The 22,838-nt window shown below is 44.3% G+C and overlaps 1 protein-coding gene across 1 annotated transcript in view; it reads left to right on the forward strand.

Moving 5' to 3' along the window:
- The first annotated feature begins 924 nt into the window (after nucleotides 1–924).
- Nucleotides 925–22,838, forward strand: part of BSN (bassoon presynaptic cytomatrix protein) — a 340,482-nt gene continuing 318,568 nt past the window's right edge. The window contains exon 1 of the mRNA XM_067561225.1: nucleotides 925–1,189. Coding sequence (XP_067417326.1) covers nucleotides 1,026–1,189 — 164 coding nt within the window. The 5' untranslated portion in view covers nucleotides 925–1,025. The remainder of the gene's footprint in view (nucleotides 1,190–22,838) is intronic.

Consider the following 22,838-nt stretch of genomic DNA (forward strand, 5'->3'; position numbering starts at 1 on the left):
CAGCAGGGCAGCCCAGCCTGGCCTGAGTTGATGACACCCACAGAAGGAGCAGGTCACAGGGTGGTCATCACCCCCGGCAGAGCCTCCTTTCTCAGCACAAATGTCAGCTGAGGCCTTCACCTATCAGATAGGTTTGGCGGTGCCTCTGAACTGAGTGACTCCTGACCTCCCACCTCTCTTGCCTTGTGCTCACTCTTGGGAGTGTGAGCTTCTGGTGTGAGGGCTGCAGCCTAGCTGTGAGTTCTTCCCTTCTGCTGAGGGAGGGGTGACACTGGCCATGCAGCGGGGCACGGGGTGGGGCCAGGCACTAGTGGAAGGACAGGAGGCAGGCTGGCTCCCTTTACTACAAGAGGGCCATGCAGCCGGCATGGGGTCCCTTCGCTAGGGCACCTGCACACTCCAGGGCTCTGACTGCCCAAGTGGTGTGTGAACGCTAGGGTGGATGGGGTGAGCAGAGACTCCCATTGGCCAAGGGTACGTGACTGGTCTGGGCCAAGCTGAGAACGAACAGAGAGGCTAGACCGGCAGGGCTCCTATTGGTGGAGTTGTGCGGGGGTCTGGCAGGGCTCAGGTGGGTGAGCCGCCCGGTGCTAGGTCAGGGGTAGATGGCCCTGGGGTTCCCATTGGCCAGCCCGTGCACATGCCCGAGAGAACTGAAGCAATAGGGCCCCAGGACCTGCCAGAGTCGCGCTCCAGACTGGCGCTGCCCGGGGCGCGGCGGGAAAGGCTGATGCGCCCATTGTCTCTCAGCAGGTGGGATGGGAGCGAGCTGTGATTGGCCAGCCAATGTGCGTGCACAGGACGGGCTGGTATGAACTTAGCGCCTCCTCCCATTGGCTCGGACGAGCGCGTGTCCGAGGCGCGCCCTGTGACGGTAGGATCCGGGCGCGCGCGCGGTTAGCGCATGCTCAGTGGCGGGGCAGGCTGTGATGGAGGTGCTGGGCTGATGGCGGCGGAAGCGGCGCTGCGTTGCGCTGCGCTGAGGGAACCTGTCCCGTCCAGCCGGTCCCGTCCGCCGCGCCGCCATGGGCAACGAGGCCAGCCTGGAGGGTGGGGGAGCCGAGGGGCGGCTCCCGCCCGGCTCCGCCGCCGGGCCCCCGCCGCCGCTTGGAGCCGCCAAACAGCCTTCAGCACCAGGAGCCGGCGGACAGTTCCCGGGGAGGGCAGCGGCCCCCGCGCCCGCCGGCAGGTGAGTGAGGTCGGCAGCCTGCGGGGCAGCCTGCAAAGAGACGAGGACGTCGCGGGTGGAGGAGGGTGGGGGGCAGTGTGAGAAGAGGATCGGAGTCTCCGGTGGAGGTCGGGGCAGCCTGAGGAGAGGAGGAGGCTCTAAGGCAGAGGGGGCTGCAGCCTGCAGGGAGAGGGGGGGGGGGGGTGTCAGTAAGGGCAGTGTGCAAGGAAGGGGGGGCTAGGGTGGAGGTAACGTGTGTGGAGCAGGTGGACGTCTAGGACAGAGATTGGGGGCAGTGTGCAGGGAAGAGAAGAAGGGTGTAAGAGAAAGGGGTTAAGCCTGCAGGGAGGGGGATGTCTAGAGGTGAGGAGGTGTGGCCTAGAGACGGTCATGGGGAGAAGGCAGGATGTGGCCATTAGAAGGGGTTGGGGTGCATCCTGAACAGGTTGTGGCTAAGGGAGAGGTGGGGGTTACAGCCTGAGAGTGAGGTGGCAGCTACTGGAGAGGGTGCTGGTGAGGGAATAAAGGGGGGGGGGGGGGAGGTCACGGATACAGTCTTGGAGTCAGGATGGCTGGGGGAAAGGATTGTGTGGTACAGCCTTCAGTGTGGTTGGGGAGAAGACAGGAGATGCAGCTTGCGAGGAAGTAGGAGAGATGATGGGGTGAAGCTTGCTGGGGAGGTTAGAGGAGGGAGGCTTACAGTCTGTGTGCCAGTGGGAGAGAGAATCAGGGAGAGGGTGTGAGTGTAACTAATATGTGGAGGAGAGAATTAGGGGAGAAGGTGTGGGGTGCAGTTTATGGGATGAATGGGGGAGAAGATAATGGAGGGAGTGGGTCAGATGAGCAGCCAGTTTGTGGAGAAGGGTGGCAAGTGGTGCTCTGTGTTCAGGGTGCTAGGTAGAGGGTGGGTTGCAGGCCATGAGGAAAGCTAGGAGAGAGGCTGGAGGGGCTAATTGTGGTTGCTGAGCAAAGAGAGGGTGGGAAATCAAACCTACACTTCCATGGAGGACTCAGGAAGAGTGCAGGGTGCATCCTGGTGTCAGGGAGAGAGAATAGGGTGTGCAACTGATGAGAGGGGTGACCCAGAAAGATCTCCCTGTTTGCATTCCCTGTGTTTGTGCCTGGGTCTCCAGCCTTCTTTCATTGCTCAGTTCATTGCAGTGCCAATTTGTTGAGCACCAGTGACCGAGATTAAATTGTATATGTACATGTACCCTAAATATGGCTCCCTTAACTAGCTGATTTGTGACATCAAACAGAAAGGTTGTTATGTAACCTACACGTATGTAGAGAAATAATTTTTGTAAAAGCTTACTGTGCTATACAATGCTATCTTTCCTGCTAAAAATCACAAAATAGGAGTGAAATATTTTGGGTGTACATTTTGGAGAGGGAAATAGGACTGAATGTATTCCTTAGAAAAAAAAAAAAAACCCTAAAAGATAATTGGATTTAGTATGTGGGAAAAAATGTGCATGAGAAACAGGTTACTTGGTGAAAATGCAGCAGACTCAGCTTGGTTGTGCCATTTGCCTACAGTGTGTGGCAAAGTAACAATAAATGTAAGTGATGATTTAAAATGTCTTGTCCTTATCTATGGTTCAAAAGGACTTGCAGTATGGCACGTTGTTTTATTTGGAATTCAGAAAATATAAAAGGGAGCTCTGCTTAGCAATCCAGATAGGAACTATTCACAGTTAGATTTGTACTAAGATGTGTATTTAAAATAGGACTAAAATCACTGTGTTTCACACTTTAATGATTGGATTCAGAGTCCAAATTTGTCTCAATAACTCTTCAGAGGACAATTGAAAATTTTATATAATTTTCTCTGTAAAATCTTTACTAACTTTTGAAGAACAAACCTTTTAAAATGCTCTTTTTTGAAACTTTGCCCTGTTTTCCTCCTGTTTTTTTGCATTCCTCTAGCCAAGCAACCTCTAATACTCTTAATAATTATGATTTTTCCCCTCCCTGCTTCTCTTTCCCTCTGTGATAACATAGATTTTAAAATTTCAAAATTAAAACACACATAGCTATTACCTTCATTCAGGGCACCCTTGTAGATTTACATCAAGATTAGTTAATGGAACTGCTCAGGTCTGCCAGTTATTTCTCTTCTGATTCTGCCAGTCTGCCTCTCTTATGCATCAACTGGGCTCTGCACATCCCCAGGTGAGCCAGGGGGCTGGCTGAGCATCAGAGGGTGTGGAGGGGTGGGGAGTCAGGGACCATGGAAGGGGTGACTGGGAATGTTTGTAGGGTGAGTGGTGGCAGAATGAACCAGACCTCAAGGGCAGTGAGTGGAGCTTTGGAATAACTTCAAGCTAATAAAGGTGTCTGGGTGGTCTGGAGAGGAAGAGCCCAGTCTCTTTGTGTTGAATCTGTGTCTCTTGAAAGGTTCCTCTAATGTTGCTGTCTACATTTCCAGGTAATGTCACCATAGGAACTATAGGAAGCCAAGTGCCTCTGTGCTGAGGCATCAGTGCTTTGCATGACACTGCTGCTGTGATGGCGGTGGAGTAGTGTTGCAAAGCTCTTCAGTTGCTGCTTCAGTGCAGAAGTACTGGTCTCCTTCCAGCTGAAGACCACTAGCACAGTCCTGTTCCTCTACTTTATGGCTTCCCACAAGAGCTGATTAAAAAAGAAACAAAATGCACTTTCCATCTGTTGGAAATTCCAATATTTTGATATTTATCTTCATCCTGAGTCTGGATGAAAAGGCAAAATATCAAAACTTTTTCAGAATAAATAGCTCAGAAAAATCTAGGTTAGCTTTTTTTTTCACTTTCCCAATGGAAAATTTTGCCAAAATCTGTCATTTCTAATGGAAAATTTCAGTTTTGACAAAATTCTGTTTTTTGATGGTAATGTTTTAATTTTTTTTTTGTCCAGACCTGTTTGCCCTGTGTCCCTGACATGTCTACCCTGTTTATGTGGCTGCCTACTGAAAGGATTGCCTACCCTTGGAATAGGCAGCAGTGTAGTGTGGAAGGATCTGGGAATTGAGGACAGGTTGGGGGCCTGGGATGTATGTGGGGGAGGGGAGCAGTGGTATCAGAGGAGCTACACTTGGCTCCTTCCAGCTACCTGTATAGCCCTGGTCTCTGTCTCCCCACATCCCCAGTCACCCCCCTCACTCTTTTCTTGCTTCTCCCTGTGTACCATGCAGCAGCACCATGGGGAACTGGGATGGTAAGCACTGCAGCCATGTAGATGGGAGATGGGGTGGAACATAGATGTCGGGGTGGAGAAAGCATGAAGAAAAAGTGGGACTTCAGCTCCACCCTACTGCAGTGCAGGAGAAGATGCACTTTGAGGAAGTCCATGGGATTTGTCATTGTGACTCCTCTCAGGGCTCGTTTTCATTGCAGTATTAGCTGAAGCAATAACTAGCCCCTAATCCAACTCCCATACATACACAAAAATCTTTATTTCAAGTTAAATTGTGCTTTAAGCTCAAGCTAACTGGCTCATGTAGTTGTGAGGGAGGGAGGCTGAAGCTCAGGTACTGTTGATTCTCAAGTTAGAATAATGCAGTAGAGATGTAGAAGCTATAACTCATCAGCTGTTAATCCAGTCACACTCCACTGTAGCACTGTGATCACTGTCAGGGTAAATTGAGAATGGAGCTGGAGGTGTAATTTCCGGGACGGGTAGACATACACGTACTAGCTCTGCTATGATGGTGCGAGTGGCAGGACAGGCTAGCCACCCAAGTACACACCCTGCTGCTCAAGCCACTGCAGCTACACTTCCATTTTTATTTCAATAGCTGTGATCGAGTTAGCATTGGTTACCAGAGCTGGACATTACACCTCCAGTGTAGATGTACACATCCAGGCTCCTTCCGTCTCAAACCAACTTCTCTCATATTTCCTTCACATTCAATCAAAATTCCTCTATACCTCTTACTGTTTACACATTATCGCCTTCTTCGCTGCCCTGCAAAACCCTTCCTCCATGTCTTCAATTACCCTACGTGTTCAAATATTAACTGTTGATATGTAGGGGTGATTAAAAGCTGAATGTGGTAGAAAAGTGGGGGCATGGTATGGAGTAGGGATAATGTTTAGGGTTCTTAACTCAAAGTTAACAAAGCTTTTGGAGGGAGAATTTGAAAAAGAAATGCCTTGACAGAAAGTAATTTTTGTAAAGTGCAGAAGTACACATGGAAAATATATATTAGATTTAGCAAAACAATCTAGTGTTGGTGAATACAATATATTCATATTCATAGATAGTAGGGCTAGAAAGGACTATTGTGATCATCTAGTCTGACTTCCGGTATAGCACAGGCCATACAGCTTCCCCAAAATAAATCCTCAAACAGAATCCACCATCACCCTTGGTAAATTGTTCCAATAGTTAATTACTCTCATTGTTAAAAATTCATGCCTTATTTCCATTGAAAACATTAATCTTTAAAAACTTGGTGGAAGGGGAACTTGAGAAATCCAAAAAGACAAGGCAAGCAAAATGGAATGTGCAATGTCTAAACATTTTCTCTAAATTAAATAATATGAAGCCATAGACGAATCAATTTAAACAGTAGAATGCACTGTTCTGAAGTGTAATTTTTACTATTTGCTTTATAGTGTATAAGCCACTAGGTTGGATTGTGATATTAATTTTAATATTTAGATTGTTAGGAATTATGCATTGTGTTAACTCAATTTGCTAGATATCAGAGAGCAGCAAGAGTGTGCTAAAGAAAAATAGCATTCTAAAAGTAATATGTGAACTTGTGACATTGTTTTAGAACATTAATACTAAAAATAATAATTATTGTTATGCTTTTTGGTGGTGTTCAGTTATCTTAAAGGTTGCAACCAAGCTGTCAAATGTTTAAGCCACTGTGTTATCACTAGAAGCTGCAAATCCAAGCTGTCTGAATAGTTCAGTGAAGTTGAGAACTACTCATGGGAATAAAGGTTTAGAGGATTGAGAGCTGTAACTCTCATGAGTAGTGTTTGAACGAGTAGTCTCATTTAGTTCAATATGAGTATTCATAAAACAGTAAGGGTTTGTAGGTGTCATGTCAATTGCTTTAGAAATGTATATAAAATATTTTACTGATTTTTTTTTCTCTCATAAGATTGGGAAGAAAATAAAAAAGTTATAAATGTTTAGGAAACAAAAGCATAATAGTAAAGTGTGAAGGTTGGAGCCCAGTGTACTCTGAAATGTATGTAAATAATACACAGAGCACATGTGAAAGGATGAAACTTGAGGCTAAATTCTGATTTTATGTACACTGGTGTAAATCTGGTCTAAATCCATTTATTATTACAGCGCTCTAAATCAACTGAGATCAAAATTAAATGCAAATATTAAGAGGGAGAGTATGGTACAAGGGAAACTGAAGGAAGCTCTTCTCCAAGATAAGAGATACAACCTACATTTATGAAAGCCACTGTATTTGTACAGTTTACTATGCTTATGACCTCTTAGCTAACTCAAGATTTTCAGGGCAGGGACTCTCTTCTTGCTGTGTGATTGTACAGTGTCTACCATATTGAGGCACCTATGTACTCACTCTCTTCTCTTTCTCATGCTGCTGTATTGCATGCAGAACATAGAACCTTCACTACAGCCTTCCATCTTTAACAGTCTCCTCCTGCACTCTTAGCTTCTTCCCATGTCATTTTGATAGCTTTTTATGGCTTCTGCTGTGCATTTCCATGTTATCCATGGTGTATATTAATCTCCTCTTGCCCTGTGAGTTCCAATCCAATGTCTATACTGCTGCAAAACAAAGAATAAATAGTAAGTGTGATATTTTATGCCCTGAACTTCATGGTTGGAGGTGTGGAAGAACCCAAACTCAGGGGTCCTTACTTATAAGCCAGACAGCAGTTTAGCAAGGTCAAGAGTTTATTCTTTACGTAAAGAAGGTGGTCCCTATATGCTAGGGGCAACCTTAAACATACATTTCTAAAAGCTTTTATAGCCTTACACAAACAAGTCTATTTACGTCACAGTTTCCATGGCAATACATACTAAAAACTACTTATCTAGGAATATTTTGGCCTAGTACTTTTTAACTGTCCCTATCTAAGTTGCAAGTCTTCCTCCGCATTCCGTACCTGCCGGCGCCCAGGCTCCATAACTATCTTCTTACTGCTAAACAGTTTGAGACTGGCACATTCCACATGTCAGGCTTTTGCAGCAATTCCTACAGACCAGTTCTCATAAGAAACAGAGACTACATCTTCTTTTCCCTCCACAGAGGACGATTTGGGGACTTTGGGATCTTTCACAGAATGATGGTAAAATTTGCATAGTAGTAAAAACCAAAACAAACCAGTTGGAGGAAAGGATAATTTCTTTAGAAATGGATGTTTATTCTCATTCAGTCATCAGCTCTCACAAGCATACAAAATATACAATCAACATCCATTTCAATATGATCAAATGCAAAGCCATACTACTAGAAGCAAAGAATTTAGGCCATGTACTTATAGGATAGGGGACTGTATTCTGGAAAGCAGTGACTCAAAAGGGCTTAGTAGTCATGATAGATAACCACATGAGCATGCATTCCCAGTGCAACACAGTGGAAAAAGGTGCAAACACAATCCTTGGATGTATAAACAGCTGAATGAGTAGAAGTATGGGGTCGATATCACCACTATATACAACATTGAAAATGATGTGTCCATTTCTAATGTCCATACTTTATAAAGGATATTGAAAGATTGGAGAGGGTTTAGAAAACATCCGCAAGAAAGATTTGAGGTCTGGAAAACCTGCCTTACAGTCAGAGACTTAAGAGCCTCTATTTTGCCTTCTAAAGAGAAGGTTAAGAGGTTTATAAGTACCTCCATGGCGAGAAGATATCTTCTACTAAGGATCGCTTTAATTTAGCTAACAAAGGCAAAATAAAATCCAGTGGCTGGAAATTGAAAGTAGACAAATTCAGACTGGAAATAAGGTGCACATTTTGAATAGTAATTGTCCATTGGAAAAACTTACCTTAGATATGATGGGTTGTCTGTCACTTGAAGTCATTAAATGAAGATTGTTTATCATATGTTTAACATGACAAAGGTTCACGGTTTAATGTGTTTTAGGAGGAAATACAATTCTGACACACAAAAAACTGTCTCAAGTTTGAATAGCACAGACTTTGAACCATTTGTACAGGCCTTTCTCTTGCATTGCATTGTCTCTTGTAACATTGGAAATTCTGTAATAGTAGAAAAATCTGTTCTTTCTTTTTCTACAGCTTACCAAGTTGTCTTGCAGCATGTTTTTTCTCCTTCTCTTCCTTTCTATTGCATCAAAATGGCCTCCACTTCCTCTTTCCACTGTGTCCAAGGCACATGCTTCTAAAGACAGGAAAATTGTTAGCACTTGCGAATGGTGAACAAGGTTGACCAAAAGATGAAGAGAATTTGAAACTGTATTTAGGGTAGCAGTGAGAAAACAGATAGAATATTCATTTACTGAAAGTCAGGAAAGCATTAATTCTAGGTATTATTTCTATCCCAGTTTAAAAAAAAGCTGAATCAATCAAAAGCATCTTCTTATTCAGAAAAAAGAATAAGTGCTAGGAAGTTAAATTCAAGCCTGGTTATAACTTTATACTAAAAAAAAGTCACAGTAAGTGCAATTCTTCTTACCATTGGAATTGTTATTTTCAGTACCTGTTTTGTAGATTCTTATACTACCTTTATAATTTCTCCATCTGATTACCCTCTAGAAGTGTACTAAACAACATGACTAACATCTTTCAGATGTGTTTTTTTTCTTTCTCCTAACCTCTCCCCAGGAGGCAAATTTTGTGAACAGTATGAGGTTTTTTTGTTTTTAATATATTTTGCTATAAATGTTTGCTTTGTTATGTGTTTAAGAACATAAGAATGGCCATACTGGGTCAGGGGTCAGACCCAGTGGTCCATTTAGCCCAGTATCCTGTTTTTGACAGTGACCAGTGCCAGATGCTTTAGAGGGAATGAACAGTATAGGGCAGTTTTGAATCGTCCATCCCCTGTTGTCCAGGCTCAGCTTCTATCAGTTGGAGGTTTAGGGACACCTGGAACATAGGGTTGTGTCCCTGACCATCTTGGCTAATAGCCATTGCTGGACCTATCTTCCGTTAACTTATCTATTTCTTTTTTGAACCCAGTTATACTTCTGGCCTTCACAACATCCCCTAGCAATGAGTTTCACAGGTTGACTGTGCATTATATGAAGAAGTACTTGCTTTAGTTTGTTTTAAATCTACTGTCTATTAATTTCATTCGGTGACCCTTGTTCTTATGTTATGTGACGGGGTAATAATACTTCCTTGTTCGCTTTCTCCACATCATTCATGATTTTATAGACCTTTATCATATCCCCCCTTAGTCATCTCCTTTCTAAATTGAACAGTCCCAGTCTTTTTAATCTCTTCTCATATGTAAGCCGGTTCATATCCCTAATCATTTTTGGTGCCCTTCTCTTTACCTTTTTCAGTTCTAATGTATCTTCTTTGAGATGGAGTGACCAGAACTGCACACAATATTCAAGATGTGGGCATATCATGGATTTATAGTGGCATTATGTTATTTTCTATCTTATTATCTGTCCCTTTAACCATGAGTTAAGCTTGCTGTTTGCATTTCACTCCAATTCAGATGTCTAAAAAATGGGAAATACAAAACCAGTGGTATACCAAGGGATTGAGTGTGGCATGTCCCCAGGTGCTGGCTTGTGGGTGGTGCCGGCCAGGCCCTTCTCCTTGGAGCCACCCCTGCTGTCACAAGCAGCCAGGGGCCACCGACCTTTAACATCTCCGGTGGCTGCGCCGACCCCAGCACAGATCTGCCTGCGGCTTAGGGCTCCCACTGCGGGGGAGCAAGCATTGTCCCGGCCCCTCCGCCCCCGCACTGGGCATGAGGAGGGAGCTGCAGGGACCCTGGCAACACAGGGGCCAGGCAGCCAAAAGTGGGGCTCTGGGTCAGAGCCTGTCACGCCAACCCCCCACTTCCTGACCAGGTGGCCCAGGGGCATCTGGCCCTGTCACTCCTGCTCCCTGCCACCCCCACTGCAGGGAGTGGGGGAGAGTGGGAAACGAGCCTGCAGACCTTCCCTGCCATGGGGTGCTGCTGCTATGGCCAATGGGGGGGAGGAGGGGCACAAATGTAAGTATTGGTCACCAGATGCCGGAGACCCACGGTACGTCACTGTACAAAACTGGGACAGACAAACAACTGTATCCACTCTGTCCTCTAGTCATTCAGTCATCCTAAGTACACAGCACCACCACACCTCCCACAGCAGACATGACTCTGCAGCTTTAACTCCAACAATGTAAGTTTTTGTACTACGTATGCTAGCATAGAGAATTTCCTTCTAGGAACACAGAGTCTGTTGGATGTGAGGAGCATGTATGGCAGGCCCTGCTTTGTGTAGTTAGCTTTGTGTTGTGTGGTGTTTGCCTGTGTGTCTGTTTCCACAGGGAGGAGGGGGCATATGTAGCGTTGTTAGTTTCTACAGTATACTGTTCTAATAGCAAGGGGAAATGGGACTTAAAGCTACATAGCTGTTTAGAAAGGAAATGGATTAGAAGGAGGATCCCTGCTTCCCACATTGCTGCCCCTGTCCATGTTCTCCTTACAACTTTGCTTCCCCTGTTTCCCCAGGCACCTGCGGTTCGCTCCTTTGGTAGCTCGAGCCAACCGAAAAAAGAGTAAAGACCCAATCAGTGAGGGAAAACAGAAATTTAAATGAAGCAGTTACAAAATGGATTAAAAAGAGGCTGCAGTTTTCACAGCTGCAGAAAACTTGTTAGAATGTCTAGTGTTGCATTTGTCTGGACACAAACAAGTGGAATTGCCAAGTCAGCATACTTGTGTTGTCATATGCTCCATTTGCCATGAGCTGGTTTGTCCCTTGCTAAATGGTAGTCTAATTTCTCTGGTATATCTGAATGTGTGTTTTCATAATCCTCCTTTCTCTAGTTTCCATATAACAAACTATATCAAATGCCTTACTAATGTCAAGATGTACTATCTCCACTCCATTTCCTTTGTTTGTTAAGAGGCAAATGCTGCTTGGCTTAGGATGTGAGTGTTAGAAATAACCAAACAGGTTGTCCCAGTGGTGGATTGGGGAGACGGAACCCTTCATTGTCTGCTCGTTCCACCTCGACGCCGCGAGTGAGCAATGAGGGGGTTACTTTACAGTTCTTTTATCCATAACAGTATGTAAATGTATACATTTTCAGCAGCTCCCCATAGACCCTTATTTGATTACATTGACACCTATAAAATGAATATTAACAACTACATAATGAATATAATTATACCCGCCCCTGTTTGTTGTTTACCGGATTACCATACAGAAGTTAGGCACATCACCTTAAAACTTATAAATTTTACACTAACATTCTTTGAAATAAAGGTATGCCAGGGGAAGAAGGAAGATAATACTTTCTTCCCACCAAGGCCTTACTCAGAAGTGGTAATAGTGATTTTATTTGCCTCACTCCCAGCACAGATGGCCAGGAAGGGAGAAAAAGAAGAGAAATAACAAACTCTAACTAGAATTCACACCAATTAACAGAAACAAGGTCTGCCCGTGTCTTGACCCTGTTCCCTGCAGCTTAGGCCTGACCACTATCCAGCTTTTAACTCTTTACTCTCCTACAGTGAGTAGTTCCACTGACTTCTGTGGGACCACTGATGTGAGAATGGTGAACAGGATTTGTCCCCAAGTCTGCTGTCCTCTCAAGGAAAGACATTAAATTAATTTGGGATGATTTGTTTTTGATTAGCCCATCTTGCCTGTTAATCATCTCTGGATATCCCTTACATACTTGTGGATTGACTGTTTTATTAATTTTTCTAGCAATTAATTAGTGATTTAACTTAATTTTACTGGTCTAATTCTGTGAGTTAACCTTTTAAAAAAATTGGTGCTATTTCTAGTCCTCTGGGATCTCATCTGTGCTTGAGAAGTTCTGAAAAACAATAGATCCTGGTTCAAGTCCTATTTCTTCTAGTTCCTCTAGCCACCTGGGCGTCTTCCTTCATGTCTTTCTGGTTTAAATACATTCAAATGACTGAGTAACTCTTTAACTAGCTTTTTTCTGATTCTGCCTTCTTGCCTTTCTCTTATCTTGCTTGTAATATGTCTGATACCTTCTTAGTCAATACTGGTAAAGAAAAGAAAAATGATGATTTTATTTATAAAATTCTCCCTCCTGCTAGTTATTTGGAACACTGTATAGCTGAATAAAAACAAATTAAAATATTATAAAAACATAATTAAAAACAGACATTTTGGTTTTCTTTATCTGAATTTTAAGGGTTAATATAAAAAGAGGAAGGAGTGAGTTGAAGGGAAAACATAATCATTATACTGTCACAGGGGCCATTCTAAAAATCATTTGTGGGGAAAAATGGCCCTTTTTTATGTATTTTATAAAAATAGTGAAAGTATAAAAGAAGTGAGCTGGTGTACACTGTCAACATTTCACAAATGATACTATGATTATCAGTACATTTCATCAGGGAGCAAGTTCCATGCACCATAGGTTGGCACAGTAAAGCATGATTGCTTCTTAAGTTAACATATGTAGGTAGTAGTAACCTAAATGATCAGAGCTGAGTTTCCATTTAGGGAGAAACTCATGCCTCAAATATTCATATAATCATAGGGTTGGAAGGGACCCCAAGGATCATTTAGTGCAAGGGTTCTAAAACTAGTGAAGCAAAAAGGATTCTTTTCCCAAGAATCAGGCAGCACAAGATACTCAAGAGGTTTATTCATGGCACTGGGAAGACTGCCTTAAACAGCTTCAAATTCATGGTGTTGCAAAGGTCACTTATATATGTTTTTTTTTATCACTTAAACATTCCATTTATATTTCTTCTATCTATTCACTTACAAATACAGACACTGTTCCACCCAGAAAGAACGGGGGTGATAAAGACAGATACAGAACATACGTACAGAGACACCCTAATTACATCAAAGGATCTATGACTACATTTGGGCGGGAGGGGGGTCTGGGTGGAGGAGGAGGATCTTTTACAGATAGAAGGGTATGTCACAGAGGGGGGTGTAAGGAATGTGCTGTTCTCATTGTGATGCAGAATCACTAAGTGGGCATCTGGCTTTCTGAGTTATCAGGTATTTACATTTGCCATTGTCCTTGGGGCTCTGGTATGCGTGCCAGTTAACTACTGTGGGTTTCAGTTTAGTTGAAAACTTCTTCAGGCCTAACAGCTGGGACCCCCTTTGAAAATATTTCAGGCTGTGATTTTTCCCCTCCCCCATGAAATATGCCCCCCTCCATGCCATGCCATCCTTACTGGCATACGTGGGGGCTGACAGCTCACAAGCCCGTCCTAGTACCCTCACAACCCCCTGATTGGTCACAACCCCCAGTTTGAGATCCTCATATCTAGTGTAACCCCATGCCAAGATGCAGTATTTGTTGTGTCTAAACCATCCAAGACAGATGGCTATCAAGCCTCCTTTTGAAAATGTCCAGTGAAGGAGCTTCCAGTAAAAATCTCCCTAGGCAGTCTGGTGCATTGTCTTACTGTTCTTACAATTAGGAACTTTTTCCTGAGATTTAATCTAAATCTGCTCAGCTGTAGTTTGAACCCATTGTATCTTGTCCTGCCCTCTGTGGCAAAAGAGAACAACTTTTCTCCATCTTTTTTATGGCAGCCTTTCAAATATCTGAAAACTGCTATCAGTCCCCTCTTAATCTCCTCTTTTCCAAACTAAATAAACCCAGTTCCTTCAGCCTTTGCTCATATGGCTTGTATTCCATCCCTTTGATCATCTTTGTTGCCTGCCTCCAGATCCTTTCCAGTTTCTCTACATCCTTTCTATACATTGGTGACCAAAATTGTACATAATATTTTGGCTGAGGTCTAACCAGGGCTGAGTAGAACAGTACTATCACCTCCCATGACTTCATGCTATGCCTCTGTTAATGCAATCTACAATTGCATTTGCTTTTTTTGCAACAACATCACATTGTGGTTGTGATCCACCACAATTCCCAGATCTTTCTCAGCAGTGATGCTGCCAAGCCAGTTATCCCCCATTCTGTATCTGTGCGTTTGGTTTTTCTTCTCATTGGTCTTTTCTTACATTGGTCTTTGTTGAATTTCATTTTCTTGTTTATAGCTCAGATCTCCACTTTATCAATATCCCTCTGAATTTTAGCTCTATCCTCCAAAGTGTTAGGAACCCTCTCTAGCTTTGTGTCAGCTGCAAATTTGATCAGTACACTCTCTATTCCTACATCCAGGTAATTAATAAAGATGTTAAACAACACCAGATCCCAAACAAATCCCTGTGGAACCCACTTGAGACCTCCCTCCAATCCAACATCATTTCATTAATAGTTACTTTTTGTTTGTGGTTGTTTAACCAATTATGTATCCACTTAATAGTAGTTCTGCCAAGTCCACATTTATCCAGATTCCTTATCAAAATGCCATGTGGGACTGTGTCAAAAGCCTCGCTGAAGTCCAGGTATAATATGCCCACTGCATTTCCCCAGCCACCAAACCAGTTATCCTGTCAAAGAAGAAAATCAAGCTAATTTGGCATGATTTGTTTTTAGTAAATCCAGGTTGGCTGCTAGTGATTACCTTTCATCCTCCAGGTATTTGCAAATTGAATGTTTTGTACATTGCTCTAGTAGCTTCCCTGGTATCGAAGTCAGGCTGATAGGTCTGTAGTTCCCTGGCTCCTCCTTTTTCTGCTTTTTAAAGATGGGCACTATATTAGCCCGTCTCCAGTCTTCCAAGACCTCTCCTGTCATCCATGAGTTTGCAAATATTATCCCTTCCCCTTTATCGTCTATGGTAACTGTGATACGACCCATGCCCAGGGTGGCCAGCTGATAATGCCAAGGTCAGGGCAGGCTGCAAAAGGAGAGCAGATTCTCCCCACGCTGGTGGGTGACACTGAAGCCTGGCTTCCCAACCAGCCACGAACTGCTTCTGATCACACCACACTGGATATCAAGAAGCCAGTCCACAAATGCCCACAGCCCCCTTTACTGCATTTCAGCTCCAGGCTCCCAAATCAGCACTAGGTCCAGCAAAGAGACCAGTTACTTAAATTCTCTGCTCTTTGCTAAAAAGGTTCCCTCTGACCCCAAGGGGTCAGCCACAGTACCAGATCAATGTAAGTATGGATCTTACCTAAAATACCACGCTAATAGCCAATTCTTTAGTATCTAAACTAAAGGTTTATTATAAAAAGAAAGAAATAAACGGTGAGAGAAATGTTAAAGGGTTAAAGTAAATCACAGATATACAAATGATTAAAAGTCCATATACTTCAGGTTTCTGGAGGAAATGTGGAGTTTGCAGGCTTGTGTAGTTCTCTCTGGTTCACATCCAGTACCTGGATGGGTCTAAGTCCTTCGGTTCAGTTGCAAGATGAATTGGTCCAGAGATAGGTGTATGTCTGCAGACTGGACAGGAACAAAGACAAGATGGTTTCTCTGGCTTGATCTTATAAACCCCCTTCTCCGGCCATGCGGCCTGTGGGCAGTCACAAGACCCAAAATGGAGTCCATAGTTACATGGGCCAATCCTGGTGACTCCTCTGGTGTGCCTGGGGTCCATAGTCACATGGGACAGTCCTGATGCTTCATCAGGTAGGCTGCCTGCAATGGAGTCCAGAGTCACGTAAGCAGGTTCTGGTGACTCAGTGGTGATGCTGGCCTCTCCCTCAGGGCCCCTTGCACCTGGGAATGCCTTAATGGGCCATTATGCAGGCCATTGTTCTGCAGCATTCCTATCTGGGGTGTTGCCCAGGCAGCACAATTTGAAATACAGATATCTCAAATACATCTATAACTTCCATTTCACATATTACACATGAACATAAGTATTATTATCTTACTTAGCACATTATAACCTTCCTAACAGTACCTGACACGGCATATCCCACATGGATTATTATGATTCTGCCATATTGATGTCACCCAATATACTAAATGCCCCCCCCACTCAAGCCAGCCCTCATGACAATAACTTCCCTCATTGTCTGGTCACGTTATTTTTTGTGAGAAGACTGAATGACAGGTATACACTTACAACACTGAAGCTGCGCCGCTGTAGCATTTCAGTGAAGACTTTAGTATGCTGACAGTAGAGCTTCTCCCATCAGTATAGTTAATCCATCTGCGAAAGAGGTGTTAGCTATATAGCTCTCCTGTCGACATAGCACTGTGTACACCAGGGGTTAGGTGGTGTGACAGGATCAGACTAGATGGGTACCAGAGAGTGCTAGAAGGCCAATATATCAGTCCCAGGCTCAGCAAGTCCCTTTTCCCCTGGCAGCTGAGCAGGGGTTACTCCAGGTTAATTAATGTGCCTGGAGCCAATCAAGGCCCCACCCAGAATTTGTTAAAAGTCTCCAGAGAAGGGGATGTGGTGAGCTACCAGAGTGTGTGAGCAGGCAAGACACTGTCTGAAACCAGGAGGGTTTTGGAGAAAGAGCAGAACACTGGCAGGAGAGAACCCTGCAGGTACAAAGACTGGGGGAGGGAAAACCCCTGACTGAAGATGGCAAAGGGCCTTTCCCAGGCCTGGAGGCCTGAGACAAAAGACCGTGCCAGAAGGGGAAAATAGAACTGGACATTTGGTTCAGCACTACCACGCCTAGTGGGGCCGTCAGGGATCAAGAGCCTCCCCGACAAGGAGGCCAGGAAGGGCCCCTGTCTGAGCAGGATCCAGACATTAAGTCAAGGGGCACGGGGAAGTAACCCAGGGAAGCTAACAGCTTTCCTGAAGCCACAGCATGAGGCTGCTACTTGTAGGGTCCCTGGGTTGGGGCCTGGAGTTGAGGATGGGACCGGGCCTCCCCACACCCTACCAGCCATTCATTGAAGGGGCAAGAGCCCCAGCGAAGAGACAAGGGCCTCTGACAACCAGACACAGGACTGGGACCCAATAGGGAGTAGCCATTTTAGAGAGGCTGTATTACCCTCCCCCACAACTAGAGAGCAGAAGAACACTAAGGGGTGAAGCAGTTCCCTGACCTACTGCTAGAAGGAAGCACTGGACCAACCGAGGTAGAGGAAGAACTTTGCCATAGTGGGTATAACTGCATTGCTTAGGAGTGTGTATTTTTCGCACCCTTGAACAATGTAGTTATAGTGATGTAAGTTTATAATGTAGGCCTGGCCTCAGACTCTTACACCATTAAGGGCTTTGACTATAAGTGTGACGTTGAAAGCCAGCTTAGGCTAGAGCCACAAGACAATTCACTTGTGTGTGAATATCAGAGAAACGTTGAACGGTTATGGTGTGTTCAAGCCAATTCAATTATAGGTATAGATCAAAAGGAAATATTAATGGTATTGTCTTCATTATCTGTAACTTGTTGATTTACATTGTGTATATCCTGTGACAGAGCTCCTCCTCTGCCTCTGTGGGTCCAGCGCTTCCCTCTAGCGGTAGGTCAGGGAACTGCTTTGTCCCTCAGTACTCTCCCTCCCTCTGTCATAAAATCATAGAAGATAAGACTTGGAAGGGACCTCAGGAGGTCATCTAGTCCAACCCCTGCTCAAAGCAGGACCAACCTCAGCTAAATCATCCCATCTAACCACTAGCTAAATCTTGTGGAGGATGAGGTTAATACAGCCTCTCTAAGATGGCCACTTCCTGCTGGCTCCCAGTCCATCTCTGGTTCTGCAAGGCCCTTGCCTCTTCGCTGTGGCTCTCGCCCCTCCAGCAAATGGCCAGTGGGGACGGGGCGGTCCCACTCTTGACTCCGGGCCCCAACCCAGGGACCCTACAAGTAGCAGCCTCGTGCTGTGGGCTTCAGGATAGCTGCTAGCTTCCCTGGGTTACTTCCTAATGCCCCTTGGCTTAATGTCTGCAGCCTGCTGCTCCTCCTCCTGCACCTTCCTGGTTCTTTACAGCATCTTGCCTGCTCAAACACTCCAGTAGCTCACCTCACTCCCACAACTCCAGCCACACCCCCTCTTTCTCTGGAGGGGAGGCTTTTAACAAGTTCTAGGCAGGGCCTTGATTGGCTCCAGGTGTGCTAATTAACCTGCAGTAACCGCTGCTCAGCTACTAAGGGAAGAGGAACCTGCTGATCCTGGGGCTGATATATCGACCTTCTAGCACTCTCTGGTAGCGGCTCCTCCATGAAGCCGTGAGCACGGGCGTGTACGTGGCACAGTTCACCCCTCGCCCCGACGCTTGCCCCTTTTGCGGCACGAGGGAGACCCTGGCACATGTTTATCTGGAGTGTGCCAGGCTGCAGCCCCTATTCTGGCTCCTCCAGAACCTCCTGCTGAGGTTCTGGCTGCACTTTTCCCCACACTTGTTCCTATATGCGTGCCCCATCCGTGGCCCCACAAAGTCGCGGGACCTCCTTGTCAACCTCCTCCTAGCTCTGGCCATAATGGCTGTCTACAAGACCAGGGAGAGGAGGTTAGCGGGGGTGGGGGGCGGCGCTCTGCGACTGTGGGGCCTACTTCCGTTCCCTTGTGCACTCACGCATCCGGGTGGAGTTCCTCTGGGCAGCGTCCGCTGGCTCCCTTGATGCCTTCCGGGGGCAGTGGGCACTGTCCGAGGTTCTCTGCTTGGTGTCCCATTCTGGTTTTCTTCGTTTGACCCTGTGACCCCCATACCCCCTTCTGTTTTTTTCATTAGTTGTCCCCTGTAATTAGTTGTATCCGGGCTCAGTGGCTCCTCCCCTTAGGCTGGGGGAGGGACCTTTAGCAGTGAGTGGGCTTGCGCCCACTCACTCCCTCGCTTACAAAAAGTAGCACTCTCCAGTAGCCATCTGATCTGATCCTGTCACAATCCCTATACTTAGTTAACCCTTCATCAAAAGGATGTGTTAGTATTAGGATGATAATTTACTTAATGTGTAGACTTCATGGAAAATAATGAAGGATTATTTTTGCTATTACATTTGTATTGTGTAACCAAATTGCCCCTCAAGTGCGAATAGAGGCTTGGAAATGTAATGAAGATGCATGCTAATTTCAAAGTATGGGTCATTGTGTTCAACAATGGAAAAGTAACAGACTCAGTCTGCATTGGAAAAGCCCATGCTGTGATGAAGACATCAGTCATCTTGTCTTCTATGAGCAGGATCTATAATACTGGATCCAGGGAGCAATCCTATAACTCTGGATTTATGGATTCTGACAGGATGGAATTCTGAGCGATTGGATTGGGAGCTCTAGAGCCATTCTAGGTAACCCTGAGAGATTTATGGAAACCTAGCAGATTACTATGACTCTGCTATCATGTGGACTTACAGACTTAGACTCACCTGCTAATGTATTTTATCAGCTTTAACCTCTCAATAACACTCATTTCTTTTTCTTAGCTAATAAATCTTGAGTTAGTTTACCAGAGAAATTGGCTGCCAGTGTTGTCTTTGGTGTGAGATCGAGTATCCATTTACCTGGGATGAGTGACTGGCCCCTTGGGGTTGGGAGTAATCTAATGTGAGGTGATTTTTGGTTTTAATAACCTTTTATCACAGTGTCCTGTTTGTCAGGGTGGTAAAGAGAGGCTTAAGAGCCTAAGGGGACTGTCTGTGGTTTCATGGTAAGACTAATATAGTGATCCAGGAGTTCACATTTATTACTGGTTTGGTGAAATATAATAATAGAATATACCACCAGTTTGGGCTATCTGCCCTGTTTTCTGACAATCTGACATGAGATTGGCAATCTCAGTTGTGAGCTACCCCAGACCATGTGACAATAAGCACTGTTGTTTTTTAATTTTTTACTTCGTAGACAAAAGTAAAGATTGCAAGGTGGGTATAATAAAATTGGGTTTGCTGAAACCAGTGAGAAAATGAGTTGCTGCTTTTGAGCAATCTGCTTTTGAGCAATCTGGGATAGATCTGCTTTAGGCCCTTCGAACGGGGATTACAACACTTGAAGTCTTTTGGTCACAAATGCATGCATTGCTTTTGGGAAGGTGTCATGAGATAAATAGGTTCATGGCCTTCACAAACTGCATACAGATATTCTCACAAAGAACACTTGTAACATGTTTGACAAGCAGCTTTCTATGGATAGAGCATAGCTGAAAGTGATGCTGAAATTTTTAACTTTGCTCATGATGGGTGAAATTCCATTTAAGATCCACTTAGACCATCAAATATGTCTCAAATGACAACTGATGCATAATTCTTTCTTAGGCCCTATGCACCAAGTGAGTGCGCCGACAAACAAATTCAACAAGTCAGGATAAGTAAGAGGATGTTGTCATCTTATATTCTTTTTTCCTGAGGGGCCAAAGACAAGGTGTTTCCAGTGAAATGATTTGGCAGTGTTGTTCAAGCATCCCTCCAAGGCAGAGTGGTTGAGAGAGAGAGAGTGTGCTAATCATCAGCAAATGATAAAAAAAAAAATCAAGTCGGGGATTGCCAGAGTTATCATTTGCACAAGCAAACTTTAATTTTCCCTTTTTTGAAACTGGGGTAAGTCCACTGGTGCAACTTGTGGCTTTCCTTTTCTACACTTGAGGTTCATATTGATGCAGCTACATGAATGACTGGCTATTGATTACTGAAATCAGTGCAGATTCCCAGTTCACAAGGCCTGAAGTCTGATCCTTTTTTCTGTGTGTGAACACATAATAACAATTTCTAGGTAAATGATCACGTGCTAACTCTGAAATACTCAAATATTATATACACTATTCTTGTATTGAGCCCTGTTTCATTCAGTGCACATCTTAGGAGACATGGATACTCACTACACAGCTATAGACTAGACTGTACTCATTTTGATGAGTGCTTACTCACATGAAACGCCACTGGCTTCAGCAGCAGTACTCATGCAAGAAAATACTCATGGGCCTGAGCAGGGGCAGCACAATCTAACCCTGTTAGGTGCACACACATGCACAGTGCACCCCCACCTTCCTTCCAAATGTTGCTTTAAAAGTGCTATAGTTAAAAATTTACCCTGCATGAGCAAAATATAATTTTCAAAGCCTCTACACCTGCAGAATAAATTATTTTTTGCTGGAACAAGTCAGTGAAAGGTATTTCCTTGCTAAATTTCATCATTCTGTCCTCAATTGTTTCTGCTATAACATTGAAAAAAATCTTTATCATGGGAAAGGATATTATTTTTTTCATTTGTGTTATATTTTTAAAAAATGGTTGAATGATTCTTGCTCAATATTTTCCAAACTAGTCACTATCTAGAAGAGACTAGATTAGGAAAATTTTAGCCTTGTCACTGAAAACTTTGGAAAATCATGAATGACTAGGAAAAAAGTGCTTAGAATGAAAATGCTGTTGCTAGGACTCCAGTTATATTATATCAAATGAATGACATAGGAGAGAGCTTTGAGTTATGTCCCACTTCACATCCTTCAGTGAGGACAAGTGAACATTCATTACCTCTGACCTGACTCCTAATGTCTAGGTATTATGACTTGAATCAGTGGAGGGCAATTCCAGAATCATTGATGCAATAACCCATGGTTATTGTGTCCGAAGTTGTGGAAGGTAACTATTAAACATTTGATTCTTCTCCTTGGTTTTCTCTTTCTGCCTGTTAAATAACAAATATATACTTTCCTATTGCTTATCTATTTATAGAACATTTATTTTATTTTCCTTTTCCATCGTGTGCAATCATGTTTATCCCCCACCCCTAGAGATCAACATCTGGATCTCAGGACTTACACATCCATGGAACAGACCTCTGCCTCTTGAACTAAAAGAGCAATTCTTAGCAAGTCTTGGCTGCTATCCTCTTCATGGACTAGCACAAGGGAGGGATTTGAGGGTGCTGTGGGAATCGGCTGATGTGATTGCAGAGCCATTGGGAATTATCTTTGAAAACTTGTGGCGATTGGGGGGGGAAGAGGGGTTCCAGATGATTAGAAAAAGGCAAATATAGTGCCCATCTTCAAAAAAGGAAGGAGGAGGACCTGAGGAACTACAGACTGGTCAGCCTCATCTCAGTCCCCAGAAAAATCATGCAGCAGTTCCCCAAGGAATCCATTTTAAGGTATTTGGAAGGGAGGAAGGTGATCAGGAACAGTCAGCATGATTGCCTTCTATGATGAGATGACTCACTCTGTGGCTGGGGGGAAAGCAGTGGACTTTAGCAAAACTTTTGATATGGTCTCCCATAGTATTCTTATCAGCAAGTTAAAGAAGTATGGATTGAAAGAATGGACTATAAGATGGACAGAAAGCTGGCTAGATCATCGGGTTCAACAGGTAGAGATCAATGTCTAGTTGGCAGCCAGTGCCCCAGCGGTCGTTGTTGTTTTATTCAACATCTTTATTAATGATCTGGAGAATGGGGTGGATTGCACCCACAGCAAGTTTGCAGATAACTCTAAGATGGGGGGAGTGGTAAATACACTGGAGGGCTGGGATAGAATACAGAGTGACCTAGACCAATTGGAGGATTGGGCCAAAAGAAGTCTGATGAGGTTCAACAAGCACAAGTGCAGAGTCCTGCACTTCGGATGGAAAAATCCCATGCACAGCTACAGACTGCTACAACTGGCTAGGCAACAGTTTGGCAGAAAAGGACCTGGGCGTTACAGTTGACAAGAAGCTGGACATGAGTCAACTATGTGCCCTTATTGTGAAGAAGGCTAATGACATATTGGGCTGCATTGGTAGGAGCATTGCCAGCAGATCAAGGGAAGTGATTATTCCCCTCTATTTGACA

This window comes from Emydura macquarii, unplaced genomic scaffold (assembly GCF_026122565.2).
Source record: "Emydura macquarii macquarii isolate MOO-44397 ecotype Brisbane River unplaced genomic scaffold, CSIRO-AGI_Emac_v2 contig_2369, whole genome shotgun sequence".
Taxonomy (NCBI): Eukaryota; Metazoa; Chordata; order Testudines; family Chelidae; genus Emydura; species Emydura macquarii.